The 20,240-nt window shown below is 35.9% G+C and overlaps 1 protein-coding gene across 1 annotated transcript in view; it reads right to left on the reverse strand.

Moving 5' to 3' along the window:
• Nucleotides 1-454: 454 nt before the first annotated feature.
• POC1B (POC1 centriolar protein B) overlaps nt 455-20,240 on the reverse strand; it is a 45,542-nt gene continuing 25,756 nt past the window's right edge. Inside the window, exons 11-12 of the mRNA XM_054274207.1 lie at nt 3,009-3,191; nt 455-1,805 (exon numbers count right to left, since the gene is read on the reverse strand). Of these exons, the coding sequence (XP_054130182.1) occupies nt 1,704-1,805; nt 3,009-3,191 (285 nt within the window). The 3' untranslated portion in view covers nt 455-1,703. The remainder of the gene's footprint in view (nt 1,806-3,008; nt 3,192-20,240) is intronic.

Consider the following 20,240-nt stretch of genomic DNA (forward strand, 5'->3'; position numbering starts at 1 on the left):
ATATATATATATAGTCCACCAAGAGAAAACAGGAAATAAGCAAAAATTTTAATAGCTACGTGGTTTTGTGTCTTCTAATGGAGACAAGAAAAAGTAAAAACCACAAGAGTATTTGCAAATTCATAAAGTGAAGTACATTTGATCCAAAAGACAGCATTTATATAACTTTGTGTTATGTAGTAGTATAAACAATTGCATAATCAAAGGTCAGGCTGGAATACATATGACCATTCTCTGACAAAAATCTGTGGCCAGGATACTGCCTAGAAACAGTTACATCCAAAAATTTTATAAGAGATTGCTTCTTTGCCATAACCAGGAGAACTCAAGACTGAGCTGCAAATATTGAGTACCTATTGGTAAAAATCAGGGTTAACAAGGGAAGTGAGGTGATGTCTGGCGATCTGAAGATGGTTGCTGAAAGAGAAAATAAGTTATACAAGAAAAATTGACTGCACATTTCTGTGGCCTGAGCTGCAGTCATATTTACACAGTGAGCTTGTGTACTAAAGTCGAACTCTGCTGATGTTAATGAGGTTCAGCCTGAGAAATGGGCTTTATCTATATACAGTCAGGTGAGAATTGGATTAAAGTGCTTCCCCATTCCAAGTGTCCTATTTTTCAACAGACATGTAAAGTTACAGAAACGCACAATTATCTAGTTTTGACTGTGGATTTACAACACGTGTTCTGCAACTGACATTTTAAAAAATAGACAGACATAAAGAAAATAAATATTTTCCATTAAATAAGACCCAAAATCATCTTTCTAAGAATTGCATTTTTATTAAAAATAAAACTCAAATCATCATACACTGCAAAGTTTTTCCTGACTTAGGCCAGCATTCACAATGCATTACTTGATCAGGTACATTCACAGCATGCAAAGCTTGAGCACACGTGGACATTCTTATGGGATAAGAATCTTTTGTATTTATGACCTAAATTTTGCAAACTTTTGTGTTTGGTTAAAATATATTCTTCAGAAGTATAAAGCTCATTTTTGTTTTTATAAATATGAAAAGTGAATTTTGATGGGGATACGATAAGCAGAAGTGTTCAAGTGCATCAAAACTCATGTTTTGCAGCTGGATTCACATAGATGCAAATACAGCTTCAAAGTTAAAGTGACTTAATTCCTGCATTTGTAACTAAAAGTTTTCACAAAACATCTTCTTGCAATCATTACTAAAATGTTGAGAAGATAAAGAATAGCACACTATTTTTTGGTAAAACACTTGGGAATATATAAGGGACAAAGAACACCTCTGGCATTTTTATATTATGTCTTACTCAATTTAGGTGTTTCAGTAATGTTGTCTTAGCACAAAGAACATTATTTTTAAAAACATCATTGACTGCGTTTAAAAATCTGCACAGTGGTAACCTGCATAATAACTGCTATTCATCTAAAGATACATAGTTAGTGGCTTAGTTATATACAAATATCTTGTTAGGTTGAAGTAAGAGTTCTGGAATGTTCAATGGAAATTATTTGGAAAGTTGTAGTTTGGATTGGGTTACACTTCATTAAACAGATAAACAGAATATCTGCTTGCTACCAATGTTTGAATTTTTTTTTTAATTTCTTCCATTTTTATTACTTTGATTTGATGTTTCTGCTTATAGCAAAATCCAGTGAAGAAACATTCCTTGTGATTTTATGAAACATACTCATCAACATAGTTCATTTTCGTATTTTATTAGTTCTGTTTTCCCTTAAGCAACATTTTTTGCTGATCTTTTATGCATTCTTTCAATTTATCTTCTGTACAAGTAAGACGTTCTTCCAGGACTGAAATGGTCTGCATGAAGAAGAGAATAATTTCAATTGGGTTTATATTATTCACACAGTATTATAAAAGTGTGCAACATAAGAAAAGTAATTTTAAGTCAACAGGAAAAAAATACTATAAGATGGCTTCTCCTTAGCTATTCCACTATTTACAACTGTATTTAAAAATTAAGGCTTTGCCTCCATGGAGATTGTCTGAAGGCTTTTTGTTTTCACAAAGCATTTTCACCGAGAAAGAGAAATTCATACATGTATAATGTAAAGTACTCTGAAATACTATGTGAAAGCTGCATCCATATTCCAACAGAAAAACAGCCATACTTGTGACCACAAATGATATCTTTCAAAAAACTAAAAGAAACTTTTAAGGCATCCCCAAGAAAAGGAAGTGAGAAAAAAATATACTATTAAAAGGCACTTATTCTCCACAATATTATCTTCAGTGGAAGAAGTAGGTTTTTGGACCCAGGCTGGCAGTTTCTTTTACAACTTACTACACAAATAATTTCCAACTCATGACTTGACTCCATACTTCTCAAAAACTGTTTGCTCCTACTTAACATATATATTGCAAAAGAATGCAGAAAAAAAACCCCTTAGCTGCTCCATTTTGAAGTGATTTAATGTCAATATATTACAGACTACAAAGAAGTATCTGAAGATATAAGCTAAATCTGGACTAAAAAAATGTATTGAGCATTTGCAAACAAGCGACTCAGAGTCACTGACTGAGACTGAGTATTTGTGCAGTTTCATTGGCACAAGGACTTACTGCACTGCTTGGACTCCTACCTAAGCCAACACCTCACACACTAAGTTGGGAAAGGGATTTAATCGTACATTGCCAATTTACTTTGTTCATCCCTTGCTAGTGCATGATTGTTCCAGCTGGAATGTCTGCTAAATAACTGGCTTCTGACAAAACTACCCAGATCTCATTACTGAAAAACAGTGATTCTCTTCAGCCAGAGTTAAAAATACAGCAGCAATCTTCATGGTTGCGTACCAGGAAGCTTTCACTTTGGCAAACACAATACATGCAATCAATATCTTCTGAAAGGAAAACACCAAAACAGTCACTTGACTATATAGCTATTCAAAATAACCCCATAGTCTTTAAAGTTCTGATTTATGAACATGACTCCAGGCTACTGCTGCCTTTGATAGCACTGTCATTTTGCACTGCAAGTGTCACCTGTTATTGCATACTTACTACAGTTAACATCTCCAGCTGGCCCACAATGTGGTCCAAAGCCCAGTCCACGGAGGAGGGGATGCCTCTGGGCTGCTCCACACTAAGCTCAGCTGACCCACTCTCACTCTCTGCCTTCCTTTTTGAACTTTTTGCTGAGGGAGAATCACAGGGACTCAGCAGTTCTTCACTTCTGCCATCACTCTTGAATACAGAAACATAATTTGAAGATTCAGCTGCCTTTGTCTTTATTTAAGTGGAACCACATCATAAGATAGACAGGATAGCCAAAAGTCAGGCTTTTAATTTTAAAAAAAATCTACACACACACACACATATATACATATATATATGCATACACACGAGGACTCTCAGATTTGCTTTTTGTACCAGGTTCAATTCGTAACACTTCAATTTGTTCTGACCTAAGAGAGAATTCCAGCTGTGATGAATGAGGCAATAAGGGAAATCTTAGCAGTCTTTAGGTACATGTTTCAGGTACATATGATTGAAGAGCTATGTGCTGTACCACTAGGGCTTGAATAAATACAATTAATGAGGGGCATTTTCTTCAAAAAGACAGCCCTGGTTGATGAAGAAATTCACTCAGAGTAGTCATACAGATGAAAAATCCGTATGTTACTAGACAACCACAAGTGCTTCTTCCAACTTCATAGTATGAAACCTTTGTTTAGTATGAACTAACCTCTTATTTCAGCTTTTTAAAAAAGTAGTTTTCAGCTGTTTGTTCAGTGATGGTACTTTTTGAAAAATTGATTCCTTCAGAAAACGGGAGAAGGAAACAACAAAGAAGATCCACACAATGCAATGTTGAGAGAAAAAACTTTGATGTGTAAACTTTGCTTCAGGCTAAGTGAGAGAGCATGATCTTCCCAACCAATTTGGTTTTGTCTGTGCCCTGAAGTTCTTAATGGTATTTTTGAGTCATGAAAGGTTAAACCATCACTAATTCATTAGAAAGTCCTTCACAACAAGTTTACCTGAATAATTAATGACTTATTGAGATTTCTTTAAAAACTTGTTATATCTTCAGACAACTTTAGTTTACTTACACACTAAAATATATTGAGTAGTCAAGTTTTACTATTTCTGATTACATTTTATATATCTACATTTGCAAAATAAACCTTTAAAATAGTTCCAATTAAACTATTTCTTTGGAATTTATTGACAGCCCATGAAAATATCTATTAGCTTTGCAAAGGGGAAATTTTAGTCTCACGTGATGTATTTAAAATACACAATATTTACAATGTGCCCAAAATATATTTATGTTGCAAGGCTGAACAGATTTTCAAAATAGAGGGTATGAAAATAATTGTCAAATATTTTAAAAAGATCTCCTAAGTCTCTAAAATAATCTTGTAGAATGTAAATTGCTAGGCAGAATTATTAGCAGACTTTTACAGGATCACCTAGGTATGTTGATGAGTTTCTGTCAAGAATGATTTACATGTAGTTGACCTTGCCTTTGAACCACATACGATCAGAGAGTGCTGGATTAAGTACTGCAACAATGACAGACTTTTTAAAATACTATCAGACTTCAACTATTTTAATTTTAAGTAATACTAAATTATATCGATATTATTGTGAACTTATACTGCTGCATTATCCACAATAATATTCCTGTGTCCTCAGTGCCATTCTGCACAGTCCTGTGTGGTGGGAAACAGCTGAAAGCAGAGACTGTGGTGAGGTCAGAGAGCAAAAAAGAAAGTCTTACAATCCTCTCTGGGTTAAAAGTTCCATTGTGCAGTTACATTCTGCAGGACAGGTCTCAAGCCCCAGGCAAGAACCCATGAAGTGCAGAGCATGGTTAGGAGAGACAGGGGCACATACCCAGGCATGTACTTCAGGCCTTAACTGACAATGCCACGAAGCCAGAGTGAAGCCATCTCAAGGTTTGATAGTACCATGGCATTCACTGACATCACTTCCACTGATTTCTGTCATCCTAGCATTGTCAGGTAAAGTCTGAAGCAAGAGGGATTATTTCAACCCAAGGAGGAAAGCTATCAATTCAGTAAACACAGCAAATGCTAAGCTACTAAAAGTCTCACCACTTACTTCCTACAGCAAAATTGATCCAAACTTCAATATATCAGACAAATAGATCTGAAAGAATGTTTTGTATCTCAGTAAACTGCCACCAGCATTGCAAGTCAGAGTAATGGAAAAGTCCTCTTATAATTTACATAATTTACTGGGTTAAGCCGCAAATTGAGATGTTCAAAGATTTGGAAGTACAATACAACATAAAAGCATTTACAGAAATAAGACAAAGACCTTGATGTTTGTCAAAACTCAAACAAGATAAGCAAATAACTCAGCTTTCAAAATTTGTAAGAGAAATGAAAAAAAGACCATTTCAAATTTTCAACTTATCTAACTTGTGTCCAAAATGGTTATTGTTATCATAGTCTGGAAATTTGTAGAGACATTTTTAAATACTATCAGACATCAAGTATGCTGCTATACTTTTAAGGTTATCTGTTTTATATTTTAACCTTTCCTAATATCTAACTTTACAATCTCCTCCAGCTCAGCAAAGGTCCAAAATGGCTGAAATCTAACACAACACTGAAATGCCAAAACCTTGCTGTAAAGGAGTGACACTAGTCTCAAAGATTGCCTTTACTTTTGGATACCAGTTAGTTCATTCCCAGCACTTCTATTCAGCCCATTTCACTTTAAGTTCCTTTTAAAGAAAGTCTTTCTACTCAGTCTATTTCAAATTAAAAGTTTCAAGAATTAAATGTTGTCTTTCCTTCAAATTAGCCCCTTTCTAAAGTACTTGAAATGCTACCAAGTCATAAACAACAATTCTGTATGTCACCAGCAATGTAGTAAAAATGTCTCTTATTAAAAAAACCCCAAACTATTCTGAGAGTCATCAAAGCTATAGCTTATTTTGAGAGAATAAATTTTAATAAGGCAATCAATTTTAAATTGTTACTTCTGAGCAAAGCAAAGAAGAAAATTAAAATGTGTACAGTATTTCCATTCACAGACCATTAGTAATAACATAAACTCACATTTGGGCAACTTCATGCAAGTTACAAATAAGGAGGAGAAGGAACAGATTCAATTAATCAATAGGAAGTTATTACCATGACATTACCAGCGGATGTTCAGCAGAAAATTAAATTTAGCTTATAAAATGATGTCACAAACAGCAAACCATAATTGCACATCTTTGTTTTCTGTCAAGCAAAATAGCCAAAACTCTGTGGGTGGTACTTGATCAATTTGTGAAAAATCCTTACACATAACCTTATCACCTCTGCCTGTTCCCAAATGTTTTCCCATGAAACATTCACACAGCACATAGACACAAACACTGCATCCCAGCCTCCCTTTGCTTCATAACTGTTAAGAATAGAATCTGAGTAAAATGCATCCATATATAAGGATGCCTGAGCAGTTTTATTTATAGAAATAAAAAAAAAAAATCCCTCAAGGGAAATAAGAAAAAAAGAAAAAATACAAGTCTCTCTCACACAATTGCCTATCAACAGGCTTCCATCCTCTATGAGCTCCAAATTTGGAAACTACAGACTAGAGTTTCTAAAAGCATGTCTTAGAATCTTATAATTAAGATGGGCTTATAAAAAAGTGATATTAGTAATCTCCCTAATGAATCACAAAAATTGGCATGGTCTGCTTTTTAAAATTAAACCTTTAAATTTTGAACACATGGTACATTTGCCTACTAATAGTAAAATATTTCTGATACTGTGATTAAAACAACTATAAATAATTAGTCATTAGTAGAGTATTAAGCTCAAACAGATCAAAGAGCAAAGGCATAACAGAGTAGTGTCCCACTTTACCAGATATTGAATTCCTGTGTCTTTTGGTTATTTGAAATCATGGGAAATTTTCGGGAGAAACAGTACTACCATTATCACTACTTTTTTTCTCCTCTTGTGAACCTACCCTCATATAAAAATGGTTCACTGCGGAAATGCTAAATTTAACCATTCAAGAGTTGGGGTGTTTTTGCTTGGTTGTTTTTTTTTTTTTGTTGTTGTTTTTGGGGGGTTTTTTTGGGGTTTTTTTTTGGTTGGGTTTTTTTTTTCTTTTTTTTTGTTTGGTTGGGTTTTTTGTGTTTTTTGTTGTTTTTGTTTTTGTTTTTTGAGGGGGTTGGGTTTTTGTAGGATATAATTACTCACAGATCACTTCTTCTGCTTTGAAATTATGATTTTCAGTCCATGAGTGATCCATATAAAACAGCTCTCTGATCTATTAGTCGAAGACTGAGTATGTTAAATCACAATCTGTTTTATCAGCTCCTACTGAAGAAAACTTCCCTGTAGTTTCAGCTGATGACAGCACTCCTCATTTCCTCTCCTCTTGCACGCACAGCAACAACTTGCCATGTGCCCACTGTGGCTTGCTGCCCCATGTCATCTGATAAGGTATCTCTGGAATCGTTTATTTGCAAATTTTAATGAAGTTTTGCATTCAAGCAGTAAAATACAGATAAACTATGTGGCGCATCCAGAGCAAAGTTCTACTAAGCACTTGTAGCTTGAGCAGTCTGCTTTCAGAACTTGTAATGCAGACTCTCACACTTCAATCAAAGTCTTTCATGTCATCTTACACATCAGTCTTCTCCAGTTTTTAAAAAAAATGCCCAAGCTGAAATAAAAAATTTAAAGTGCACTTAACAGAAGTGCATCACATCTAGTCTGACATGGAAACACCTGGAAGGACTCCTGAAGGTAGCACACCCCTCAGTTTAGAGGCTGATCATGAGCAGTGGTACCAGGTTACAAACTCACAGCCAATAAAACAGGCCAAACTATCAGACTCTACTCTTTAGCAAAACAGGCACTTCCACCTTAGATGGAAGAGCATAACACTTCAAGTCTTGAAAACAGCAAATTCAGCCTGAAGCTAACTGAGTTTATAGAAGCCAGGCCAGCACAAAGCAATGAAAACTCTTAGCTTACTTTGGTGGAGTTTTTTATCTAATTATCTGTAGAAAATTAACTGAAATCCTGATGCACTTGCAGCTATGGTCTGATTAATCAGATTTATTTATTTCTATCAGGATGACAGCTACACTGAATTTAGTGTTCCTGTGATAGCATGAAATAATAAACTCCCCTGACCATAGGCACATCTCAAGATATCCTGAAAGTTCTAGGCAAAGAAATTACATCACATTTTACAAGCAACCTTTCACACACATATTGAGAAACTGACTACATAGTTTTCTTATGTCATCTTTTTCCCAGAGTGCTGCTTCTGGAGTGCTTCTCTTCTGCTACAGGGGAAAATCCTGTAAAACAGTACACCCAATGCACTCAGTATTTTATAATTCCACATATACAGAACCTAGTAAAGAACAAAAATATTTTCTCTGTATTCCATCCATTGAACATATCCATATTCCATATATTCCATCCAAAATGAACATGTAATAATCCGTTTTCTCCAAAAAAAACCATTAAAAAATTATTTATATTTCTCTAATAAAAACCTCTTAGAAGTCTATGAATATTTGAGTGCATCCAGTTAGAAATGAATAATATTCCTGAAATACTTCTTTCTAAACTCTCGGATCATCAGTAACAAACTTTAGTTAAAACCAGGTGATTTTTTCTAATTTGCTCATTGATATTAATTTCTAATATTAATAGTATCCTGCACAGTCTGTATGAGTTTAAACTTTTAAAAAAGCTAAGTATTTCCCCCCAAAAACAAACAATGCTGGTGAAAAGTTAAGAATTGATAATTAAAAACCGACTGAACAAAAAACCTCACAAAACAACCAACAAACAAAAAAAGCCCCCAACAAAACGACCAAATAAAAAACCTCAAAGCATATCATAAACATCCAAAACAAACCAGGCAGAAATCATTGGAGGTTCAATTTCCAAAGGTGAGAATCCCCTGTCAGGAAGTCAATTCTAATGTAACAGTTCAGGAAGACTATACTCAAACATTTTCATAAGTTATAAAAACACTTGTACCATAAGCACCAAAATATAAAAATGTACCCTGCAGAAGAAAGGCAAAGAATGGTAATCAATTACCTCCAGTATACCTTCAGCTTCAGCAAGAAGCTTCGCAAAACTAAGGAGAAATAACATGACACTATAGAAGCATTTCCTACTATTTACAATTATGAAATAAAGTAGTCAAGTTTAATTTAGGCAAATTACTTTGGACTGCTTACGTGCATACTCAAGGGGATGTCTTATGGCTGAAATTGAAAAAAAGTTGCCATGATGGTTTCTTTTTACCTGCAGAGAGTCCTATAAAAATTGTATTACAAACTCCGCTTGAACTTCTTATCTATTCAAGGGAGAGAAAAGCTAAAGGAGGGCAGGAGGAATACTTGCAACAGAAACTGGAAATATAATGAAACGCTTACTAGAAGGAAGTAACGATAGTAAATTAATAACTCCATGTGGACAAGGTCTCCTTTCTACCACTATAAATAGAATATTCTGCTATTTTTGATATTACAAATGTTAATGAATAAAAACCAAGGTATAAAAACCCTAGGACTTTCCTAGCATGTGGGCAAACTCCCTGTACTTCAAATAGCAGATTGTGGGGGTTGGCAGAGGGCATCAAGCACATGGGAGGAAGGAGGCAGGGTGTGAGTGAGTGTAGAGCATCTTCATCAGGAACATACCTATTCAGAGAAATGACAGCCATTCTTCTGGCTTGCCTGCTCGAGACTCCTTTCTGTCCTCTTTCCCCTAGCTAAAAAAACTGAATGAAAGCCTTTAGACCAATACCTAGCTAGAAAAGTCCAACTGAACTTTACAAAGAAACGATACCTGGTACCAGTGACTTTGTTGTACAGTCTTAAATTATATATAAAGGACAGCACTTCCTCTATCTCATTCAAAGTCACCTAGTATATCCATATTCAACATGAATTTACAATGAAAATAGGTTGATCAACAAACCCAGAGGCATTTCTTGTTCTCGAAGGCATGTTTACTCCTGAGAAAAAAATAAAAGAATTTACTTTAAAACATGCAATTGATTTCTCCTAAATAAGGCTTTCATACTTAACCTGTTGGGGCAAAACCAATCTTGAGCAACTTACACTGTATGTAAAGGAGAAGAACTAAAGTTCCACTTCTGTCTTAAACCCCACTTCTCAATAAGAATGAACAAAAAATTACTATATAGACAAAAAATCCAGAACAGACAGGCTCTGCCAAAACAAGAACTGAAGGCTGTGAATAATGTTCTCCTCAGCCCTGCAGAAAGCTGAGAAGGGCTGCAGTCCCTGGGCTCCAGCCAGGGGTCTGGTGCTCCTCAGGAGCAGGAGGCTGGCACAGGGCAGAGCTGCCTGTGCTGCAGAGCCTCCCTCCATGCCCTGGCACAGCAGGGCCCCTGGTGCAGGAGCACTCGGGGGCTGTTTGCCAGCCCCTACATAAATATACACCTATGTACATATCTACACACAACTTCCTTCAAAGTTATATGCAAAGCTAAAAGAAACTCCTTTCTGCCAGCAGAGCTGCATCTGTATCAATGGTTTTTGTCAGGATAAGTGTCTGTGCTCTGGTACAAATTTTCTTATTTTGCTACCTCGTATCATCATAACTTGCAAAACTTTGTTGCACAGACGAACCTAAATTGCCTCCTGTTAGAAGACGCTATGGGGGCAGGATGTCCACACAATAATCTCACAGAGAAATCTCTTCCTAGCTGAGATCTGGCAGCTTTGATTTCCTTTCAGAGCAGCAGTAACCAGAGGTGGTTATATCACTTGACCAAGTGGCTATTGACAATACACGGAGTTTGTTTACTCCATAGAAGTAAGTGTCAAATCTCCTCTAATACAAATTACTACAGGAAAACAACAAAGAGTTAAAAGCATTTGAAATTAAGTTAGCAATCCAACATAGCAGAGTCCAAAGTTAAATCCAACAGGGCCAGCACAACTGCTTGAACACTTTGCCAAAGAGACAGACACTACTATCTGCAAAAGAAAAAAAGAAGTCCAATATTTCATAGCTTAGAACTGAAATCCTCTGACTACAGCCATAAAAATATATTTTACTATGTAATAGAAGAAACATGGTTCTTTAGCATTTTAACAAGGTTTTTGTTCATGAAATGCTACACCTATAGTGGATGGTGAAGGTTTCAAAAGAGCTTCAAACATTTTAACAAGAGTGCCACAAAAATACTCCCAATGAGGATAAAATGAAGCTTCAAAATTTTGATTGAAAAGTCAAATTTATACGCTTTTATTAGATTTCACAAAATACCTGGAGAAAGTAGCAAAAGTCCATCCTGAGCTATTTCAGCGCTCAGCATTAGTAAATATTCAGAAGGTTTGGATAAGCTGTCCCATTTGTTAAGGTAAAAATAATACTCAGTCCTGCTTTATTCAGAGGAGGGATTGTAAAAAAATGTTTTGGTAGCACCAGAACAACTTTGCATTTAAGTCAGTTGAGTTCTACAATTTACTGTGATAGAATCAAATTAGGGAACAACAGAAACTGAGAAATTTGAAAATTACAAACAAATATCCAAGAAATGTTAACTTTGGAGTGGCCTGTTTCACTCTTGAAAAATAATTTCTGTAACTCAAGTATTATTTGCACTTCAAAAGTATCAGAAACAAAAGAAGCCCCAGCAACAGCATTCTTATTAGCTAGAGATGTTAAAGAATTATGCCTATTTTTTATGTGTTTAATGGCATCTTTTTATCTTCCATTTCAGAAGATAATAAATGTTGTAATTGTATTTCTGGCAAAATACTTTCTACTCCAACCACAGCAAAAAAGACTATTGGTTTGGGAATAACTTCACAAGTCAGATAATGATTGGGATTTTTAATATATCCTGCAATATTATGGAGAAAATAGCAGGGGTGTGGGGAAGCTGAAATTCCATCAGTAATCACAAAGGATAAACAGGAGAATTGTGTGGTCACAGGTCACAGGTCACAGTCAGCATGAGAACTGTGTCAGGAAAAAGCCAAAAAATCAACTAAAAAGTTGACCTAGGGCATATAGAGCAAATATTTAAGGCTTAACATCAGTACAGTTTGAGGGGACAGAAAAGAAATGGTTTTTCAAACTGAAGACCTATCTAATGAAATATTTAGTCAAACTATTACTGACAGAACCATCCTTTCTTTTATATCTATAATATGCATTCTACAATTTTATTAATGCATTTTAGGTTGTAATGCATCATGAACTCAATTATCTTGCTAGTGTTTCTTCAGAAACTGTTAAATCAGAAAGACACTGCAGAATTATGCTAGTTTTAGTGACTCCATTGAAATCCGCTCTTGTTTTAGTCCCACACAAAACATAACCAGCTATCTGGAAAATCAAGCTTACAGGTGACAAAAAGGCATCCTGTAAGCTACTAAAACAGTCAGGGTGACTTGGCATTCTGACTTCCTTCAACTGTCAAAATGCAACTTTATGTACACATGCAAGGCATCAGAGAAGAATACACTACGGAGTAATAAACTACAGAAAGCAGAGGTGTTGAAAATATCTACAATGACATGTAACTGGACAAAATGATAAACCTTTATGATAAGGTTACTGAGTGAAGAATTACTGTATCTTACATGTAACTAACTGAAACTGCTAAGCAACTAGTATTGTACTATTTCACTACACTAGCAAAAATTGGAAGCGTGGACATTGAATTCCTTTCCCAAGAGACATAAGGAAGGAAGAGTAACCTTTTCAGTGAGGAGCATTTGATACTGGTTAATCTAAGAACAGCTTAAGGATAAAGCAATTCTTTTAAATCCCTGTTACAAGTAAGGAGTCTTCCTTTACAATAAAAATACTATAGTATTTAACTCAGAGTTGCATTGCAATGCCTTCACTTCAGGATCTAACATGCAGAGTGGAACTCACACTTTGGTGTACAGGAAATATCTATGCAGTAAGAACATGCCAGAGGACAGCATCTCTCCCCTCCCCACCTCCCTCCTTCAAACAACCCAAACTGCTACAACCAGAGTATCATATGCCAGGGGATACAGAGAAAAAAAGAATAAGGCCAAACCCAAGCAAACAACTCTTCAGAGCAGTAATGCTGATGGTGTCACCCACACAGCTACTCATTTTTTCCCCAAATATTTTTTATTGCAAAAACCAACAGAATCCAGTGTTCCTCTTCCAGAATCACTAACCATAGACTGTTTCTCACTCGCTTTCCTCTGATTTCATATACTCTCAGAGCTTTTACGTTACAATGCTTCAAATTCAAGCAAAAAGGATGGAGCTGTCTCCATTCAGTCTCAGTTACCTGCTGTTTACATTACAGCCATGCAGACAGAAAAAAATCTGAATCCTTTCAGGCTGAAAAAAAAAAATGAATCCAACATATGTACTTCCTGAACAAAAGGAAACCATTACTACCACCTCCTTTCCTCCCATTTTTTTCCATTACAACTTAAGAAAGATATTCAGCTGTTGCATGCATGTAACACACCTGTTTGTATTACAGCACAATCACACTGGATACATGGCTCCACAGACATCAGTCAATACAGTTAGGTTACAGCCAGCTCTGATTTACTCCTTCATCTCTAAATCATTTTTTTTTCATTATTTCCTTCGTGCTCCTATTAGTGTTTGGACAGCTGAACAGATCGGGGAATTGGCGTGGATGAAATTAACCAGATAAAAACAGCCATTAAGTTGAAATGACTGTGAAATCATCCTTTAGCATTGTTCTACCTAATTTCTAACCCCCACACTGTTTTGGTGGAAGATACAAGCCAAGATGTTTTTCTACATCAAACACCTATCTGCTGAAGAAAATCTTTCTTCCTTAGTTGCTGAATTTTATTTGAAAAGTCTTGTTTTTTCAGTCTTGTTTTAAGTAACTATGTAATCTTTGGATGTGACTCAGTGTCTCCATTATCTCACATTAAGCAAGTAACTACATCTCTTATTGCAAACTCGACAGTAATGCAGCATGGCTTCAAGGAGAGATGTACTGTATTGGAACAACTAACAGATTTGGAAAACACTCAAACAAGCTTTTAGTCAGAAAGCATCCTCTGGGTTTAGATATCATCCTAATCTAAGTGATAAATAGAATTTGCTAGCACTTGTTTAAGCAGTCGTTTAGGGAAAAAAAAAAATTTTGAAGCAGTATTAAAGTGTTTGCTTTTATAACAAACTTGCTTTAACAACTTTGAATAACATATGGGATTTATATATATATACATTTCATTCAAGTATATATATGAATTTATAATATATATAAATTTCAGTCAAGTTCAGTCATAATATAATATATATTAATTTCAGTCAAGTTTCTATACCAAAGTTGCAAGCATGCTGTGCTAAACTTAGACTTCAGTTGTATTTCAGAACAAAGAATAATTCAAGGGCAGTATTTAGCTTTACAATCTTGTTTTCTGACATACTTGATCTGTAGCTCAGCTTTACTACACAACTTAAAAAGAAAATCTTGCAGCCTCCTCTAAGAGACACACATCATTAGGTGAACTTTGCATTCCCTTGCTTTTTAGTCCCACAAAATGTGCAATCTCAGAATTATTAAAGTCCTGTGAACACTAAGAAGTTGAAAACTTTATTTGTACTACTGCATTAAAAAAGTTAAACTAGGTGCTTATAGGGTAACAGAACCAGTGAATGATAACTTCATTAACTTCCATTAAGCTAAATGACTCACAAATGGCATTTAGATCAGTAGTAAATCATCATCTAGGTCAGCAGGAAGCTCATTACAGACTGACAATCCAAGTGACAGAAACACTTTTCCACAAGTGCTATAGTAGTAATTTCCTGTGTGAAAGGCTTGCTGCTGTTCCTGCATTCCTCAGGGGACACTTCTTCTCAGAGGATGTTACTCTTCCCCAGGAAGAGGAAGGAACCAGTTGTTATTGGATGTGTGGGCTGATAGCTGTCGGGCATTTTCTGCATGCCGCAGAATCAGCTGTGAGAACTGTGAATACAGCTTAGATTTCCAGTCAAAGCAGAGGAAAACACTGCTCGAGCAGACAAGGTCAGAACGTACATGTACAGTATCTCAGGAAACTGAGAGAGAAATAATACCTGGAACTTCCATCCCTCCAGTTCCCAGAAATGTGCTAATGTGCTAAAGGAACAATTTACACACATGGATCAACTTGAAAAACATTCCTGAAACACAGTTGCCCTGAGCAAGGCCCTACACAAAGTAAAATTTTGCCAGTTTTAGAAGGCCTGTCTTCTTACAAAATATTTGTGTATGTGTGCATGTGTACAATTTTTTCCTGTTAGGTCCCTCTCCTAGGCTTCCTGTTCTATAGGAACTCAAGCTCCCTCCATATGTGTTGAGACACTGTTACAGGGTGGGTCACCAGTAGCTACTCCATGCCTATTCCAATATCACATACACTGACTTTTTCTTAAGAGATAGCACTAATATGTTTCCTTATTCTAACTGCTTATTTCTAAACTTCATTAAAAAAACAATCCACCAATTATTTGATTATGAAATCATTAGAGAGACAGAACAGTGACAGACAAATAAACAGCACAATCTCATAAAGTACATTTCCTTAGGAAAGCAGGCTAAAAATAGCATAAGAAATATTATATTCTTGCACACTCTAGTGCCCAAATTCAGAACTCCGATAAAAACCTGACTTTCTCTCCAGCTCCAGTTCACTCAGAGAATATAAGCAAGACCATTAAGGAACATCAGGATATGTATTATTACTTAATTATGTAAAGGCACAACATATTTCCTGTTCTCTCCTTGTAATCCAGCAGTTACATGCTGTGTTAGAATAGCATCACCACAAAATGCAACGAGCATTTGGATCATATTCCTCTTTTATTGCATGCATTGGGTTCACATGCAAGCATTTGATCCTTAAGTTCTATTTGATGTTAGTGGTATCAAAGCATACTAATTTTAAGATTATGTACACAAATCTTTCTAAACATGCCTAGACATCTACAGCAGCTAAAAATGCAAGTTTAGAAATTCCCTGTTCAATATGCAAAACATTTCATCTTTTCTGCACTTGTGATGAGTCATTTTATTCATATACACCATACCTTCTTTAGAAGGCTCTTAGCAGGCAACAGAAAAAGCTGTCTGTACTGTTTCATGCTTACTCCAGATGGATTAGGAGTAGCCTTTGGGGGGAATGGGAGACATTCCTTCTCTGAGAGCAGATGAACATGTTTAACTGCAGAGTTTCGGGGAGAAGGCAGCCTATCCTCTTGCACCAGCCCCACACATTCTACCTGCCTAGCATGCAGAGAGTAGAAAGGTCTGTCTAAAGTGTACTATAAAGCCAAGATGACACAAAAAATTGCCTGTCTAAAAGCAAGATTGGACAGAGAGGGAGATTCATTTGCAAAGACACAAAAGCACAATTCTTATTTTTATTCTGCTGCACTGAGCACTTCAGACTTCCTCCATTTACAGTATTTATTCTGTGTTTGTGTAAGATTTAGCATGACCCATTCAGAGCCTGTTTGAGAGTTTTTTGGTTTGCGTATCTACGAAAAAGGTGCAGATGGCTTTACCTCAAAACTTTGGAGACACAGTATCTCTTCACACTATTTTCTAATTTAATTCTGTTTGTCTTTGAGAGTTCAGGGAGTTCAATTCAAATAAGCATTTACTGGTAATCAGAAGAATGGCAGTAAATGAAAAAAAAAGTTCATAGCTATTCAGGAAGTAGCCTTTCTTATTTCCCTGTCTGGGAACAAAGAAGGCAAGGTGATGGAAGAGGCTGGGAACTGTCAATTCTTATCAAAGCCCTTTTACCCATGGGATCACTCCCCAGTGCAGAGCTCAGTCTAATTGGAAACTGAGTTTTGGACAAGGAACACAAGTGGGGCAGTGATTCCCGTCTTTCAAAGGGAATACTGCTGGAACTTTTCTTTGGTAGAGAAAAATGTATGCATACCATGTAATGATCAGAGTTTTTGTCTGAGGACATTTAGGAAAGCTGATATCATTGAATTACAGAAAGCTATTGTGCTTTCAAATGATCTATAAAAAACAGCAAAGGTAACTACTCTGCACAATGAAGTGACATATAAGTTTTGTTCTACCAGCTGTTCCCTTCTGAATTGGACTTAGGCCCCAGAGGAGATGATCTATGTATAAAATTGCCATTACTTCCTTTTCTTCCTTTTACCCTCCCCTTGGCCTCACTGAAGACAGTTGGTATTTAATTCCTTGTAAGGCTGAAACTAGGAAAGGATGCAAATCAGAGTAAATCTGAAGTTGCATGGTAAGGAAAATATGAAGTGTTTTAAAAATCAGTTTTTAACATACAATTTCTATTGCCATCCTCTCCTACTGGATTCTGGAGTTATGTTAAGGAACAAGGAAGAGACGTTACTGCAAGAACTTTTCAAAGCAAATTTTTATGAGGAAGAAGAGCTGACTAAGCCTTAATGTATGCAGAAATAGAAAAATACATGCAAATTTTTCATTCATAATTGCTGCCTTTCCAAATACATGGGGTGTTTTTTGATTGTGGAGCTTGGTTGGTTTTTTGGGGCTTTTTTTAAATTCAAAACAAAGGCAGAGTGTATCAAAAATACCTAAACACTGAAACACAAACTGCAAAAGCGATGTGTACAGAACAAATTGAGAGCACAGATACTTCTACTTTTTGCCTCAAGACACATACTACAAATGCAGTACAGATAAACTTTCTATTTTAAAACTTAGTATGTTCTTTTTGCTCCAAACAGAAACAATCCTTATCTTTCCTTATTCAGTAATTAACCCAGTCTTAACTTTGCAGGAGTTGTACTGTAAATGAACAATAAGAATGTCTTGTTTTTAGTGTTAAATGGCACCGGAAGAGAAAGAACAGCAAACATCTCCCAGCTAGTGCAGACATTCTGACTTCCAGATTACAGTACATTGCTTTGCTTCCTCCAAATCCTGTTTACATGAGCAAGGTCAGGGGATGAAACATTAGAGAGCCTCTACAGTGATTTCCTGCTTCTGTCAGTAAAAACTACAGAGATACCACCAACTTTCCCTTGTTTCCAACAGCTTATCAGGGACCGGAGGTTACCAGTGTAGTGCCTTGCAGAATTGAAAAGACTCAACCTCTCTCACGACTAAAACTAAAATTGAAGGATGAAACAGAAAGAAGTAGTCCCAAAGAGAAACAAAACTTCCAATTTTTCCTTTTCAATACTTCAGAAAACAAAGGCAATGTTAAGTTGCTTGACACTGGGTGAGTGGGAGAGAGGCATTAATGCTTTCAGAGTCTTCAATGAAATAGAAAGGAGAAAGATGCACCATCCCCAGCCCCCATATTTGACCCCAATTTAGTGAATATTTTCAGAGTGCAAAAGGCTAGAACACACCTAATTTCTGGTAACTGCAACATATGAGGACTCTTATCATTGAAAAAGTCAGGACATTACAGAAGTACCAGTTTGTTAGGCATTCACAGCTAATTTTTACAGTGCTTTCAATAATACACATGAGAACTGAGTAAATGAATCATCAAATCCAAAGCTATTTCCTAACCATAATAATACACAGGAATTCTTAATGGCTATGTAATTGTAGTCCAAAAGAAAGCAACTCCATACTGAAGATTTCAGTGAAATTTTTCCACTGACACCAGGATCATACTCCCTTCACTGAGTTTACAAAAAAAGTTGCATCAGTACGAACCTCAGAAGAAAAAAGATTTTTCATTCACCACGTTCAAAACAACTGGCTTTAATATCAAGCTAGAAAAGAAGCTGAAAAGATAAGGTGTTTACAATTCAGGCAGTTTAATAATGTGTTTTTAGTAAAAACCCTGTAAGAACATTCATATTTGCCTATCTTAGCTTAACCTCTGAAGCAAGAAAATAACTAAATTAAAAAATTAAAAGAACTAAATTAAAAAACAACAAAACAAAAAAGCAGGCATTTTAAGTGTGGAAGCTGTGATGGATTGTTGCTTTTGATGAAGCAAGAAATTAAAATTCCTTGAAAAGAGGAGAAGTAGGAGGAAGAGATAATACTAGTATTTTCTTAGACAGCTACAGCTCAAAATAAATGAACTGCTAAGAAAATATCTAAATATTTATTTTAAATTCACAATAAAGAATCAAGAATGTTATATTTTTAAATGTTTGTTTTTAAAATCTTCTCTAGGCAGACTGTTGTCAAGAATAGATGATGGTGATACTTTGCAGCACCCTAATTCTCTAGAGTAGTGTGTCCTCTTTTGAGCTTCTTGGTCCCAGATACACTGACATCCTGAAGCAAATCAAGTTGAGAGTGAACAAGATAACAAAGGGGCTGGAACATGATATCGAGGAAAGGCAGAGAACCAGGTTTGCTCTCTGGAAGAAAAGGTACAGGGAGATCTTGCTGCCATCTCAGATATCTAACAGGTAGATAGAAAGAAGACAGACACACACGTATTAGAGGACCACTGTGAATTCAAGGCAATAAATATGTTGGAACATAGCATATTCTAGTTACATATTATTAAAAAAAATATTTTCATCAACCAAACATTAGAGCAAGCTGCCCAGAAAGGTGGTCGAACCTCTATCCTTACACATTATGAACAAATGAAATGGACAAGGCTTATAAGAACCTGATCCAAGCTGGCCTTGAGTTAAGGGGAAGGTTAGATGAAATTACTCCAGACATCCCTCTCAAGTGATACTCTATCACTTTCATTAACAAATCTTCAAAGAAGGAAGGGAAAGGAAAAACCCTTTTGCTTTGTCACAAATCATCTTAGGGGCAGTAATAATGCATTTCCCATAAAGCAGTAGAAGAATGGACAATTCAAGTTGAAGAAAAGATTCTCAATAAGAAGAGCACTTTCTTCTATTGTCCTTTCTCCTGGACTAGACTGAGACCTACAGAAGTTTTTGACCACTCACTGTCAGGAATTTTGGTAGTTATTCAACAAAACATTACAAGATTTTGCATAGACTTTCAATCTTCCTGAAGGGGTTTCAGGGAGCTTTAAGAAACTCACCAGAAATCCTACAGAAGTTTCAGTTGTTACTCACCCCAGAGAAAGGCTGTATTTAAAGACTCGCATTTTTGTGGATCACTGTCTCAAGTATCTCTCTCCTTCAGCAGAAAAATTGAAGTAAATATGTTTATTAACTACTTCCAGTGGTCTAGGAACTTGCCAATATGTTTTGTAAATAACCCTTAAGATCCTGCTGTGTTACATGAGTGATAAATGCATTGAAAAAGAAGGCATAAAGATACCTAAATGCAGACTGC

The sequence above is a fragment of the Melozone crissalis genome, unplaced genomic scaffold, assembly GCF_028551555.1.
Source record: "Melozone crissalis strain CALT ecotype California unplaced genomic scaffold, PUWL_Pcris_2 ptg000004l_1, whole genome shotgun sequence".
NCBI classification, from domain to species: Eukaryota; Metazoa; Chordata; class Aves; order Passeriformes; family Passerellidae; genus Melozone; species Melozone crissalis.